The sequence below is a fragment of the Sinocyclocheilus grahami genome, unplaced genomic scaffold (assembly GCF_001515645.1).
Source record: "Sinocyclocheilus grahami isolate Dianchi unplaced genomic scaffold, SAMN03320097.WGS_v1.1 scaffold18743.1, whole genome shotgun sequence".
In the NCBI taxonomy this organism is placed as follows: domain Eukaryota; kingdom Metazoa; phylum Chordata; class Actinopteri; order Cypriniformes; family Cyprinidae; genus Sinocyclocheilus; species Sinocyclocheilus grahami.
The window spans coordinates 674-1994 of NW_015517265.1; the positions used below are offsets into that span (position 1 = coordinate 674).

A 1321-nucleotide genomic window follows, 5' to 3' on the forward strand; every position below is an offset into this window, starting at 1 on the left:
TTTTATAAAATCTGATAAAGATTCTTCAGCAAAATTAAGGATGCAATACTACTCTATAGGTACTCAAGATTAACATGAGACTGGCAGAAACTGTGTGTGTTATGTCCCCTTTAAATATAATTAAAGTTCTTAGTGGTTAGGGGGAGTGAGCTGTGTGTCATACCGCAGGCCTGGGAATTGGCTTCTGAGGCTTTTTAGATCCCAGTTTCTTCATGGCGTTGTAATATTTCTTCTGTTCTTCTGTCATGAAGATATCCTGACCTCCTAGGTAAAGAGCAAATGCAGAAGGCTGGTTACAACCACGGTTTCATTATATGTAACAACACAAACATAATGCAAGCAGGCCTCTGTTTTTCAACTCTGAACTTCAGGAAATGTCAAAGAGGCAGTTCAGCCCAAACCAGGTCCTATTAATCTACCACTGTTTGTGCTTCATAAACAAAACCAGTTCAATACGTTACCATTGTGTGCTCACTAAACAAAGCCACAGACTGTGTACATATCACATTACATTGAAAGTAAACTGAACAAACACACAGTGGTTGATTTGAGATTGCACATTGTAATATGTACAATATTCCTTATCAGTTGTGAATTATGTCTTACATTTTATTAAGGTGTTTAAATTCACCTTCTTCAGTTTAAATACTTATCTTTTTCTTCTGCTGATTGAAGTTATCAATGATGACACCAATGAAGAGGTTAAGGGTAAAGAAGGACCCGAAGATAATGAAGATGACGAAGTACAGGTACATGTAAAGGTTTGATTCATAGTCAGGCTGTTGCTCCAACTGCGAATTCAAGAAAATGTTTTGTGTTATTACACATTTGCATTACTAATGTGCATCACAACTTAATATTCATAAGAACACTCCTGCTCCAGTATAAAAAAAACTGTTCACGATTGACCATGTATTGCACTATTCATATACGCAACAGTACCAGAGGATATGTGAGCTTTTCAATGCAAAAATATTCTTTAGACATTTGATTAATTTAAATCACAGTTATTATTCACTTATGTATATTACATTTAAAGTCAATCATTAAATCACAACTGTTATTTTTTTTATTAATTATTAAATTGTTTACTTCAAAACAAGAATACAATAATTTGCCTTATTGTGTATCTATAATTATCATTATTAGTAAATTATTTTAAATATAATGTTCATTAATTCATTTAATTATGCACAGTATTGGTTAATATAATTAGATAATTAATATATTTATTAAACAATTAAAATGTGAACGTATTCTTTTTTAAAACAGTTTTGTAAATAGTGGCAGTAACGCTGAATAAACATTGAAATGCCCAATG

The 1321-nt window shown here is 31.9% G+C and overlaps 1 protein-coding gene across 1 annotated transcript in view; it reads right to left on the reverse strand.

The window, feature by feature from the left end:
• Positions 1-163: 163 nt before the first annotated feature.
• The window catches only part of LOC107579634 (sodium channel protein type 2 subunit alpha-like), a gene marked incomplete at its 3' end in the record, with an annotated part of 2597 nt that continues 1439 nt past the window's right edge, over positions 164-1321 (reverse strand). The window contains exons 4-5 of the mRNA XM_016265441.1: positions 654-791; positions 164-268 (exon numbers count right to left, since the gene is read on the reverse strand). Of these exons, the coding sequence (XP_016120927.1) occupies positions 164-268; positions 654-791 (243 nt within the window). The remainder of the gene's footprint in view (positions 269-653; positions 792-1321) is intronic.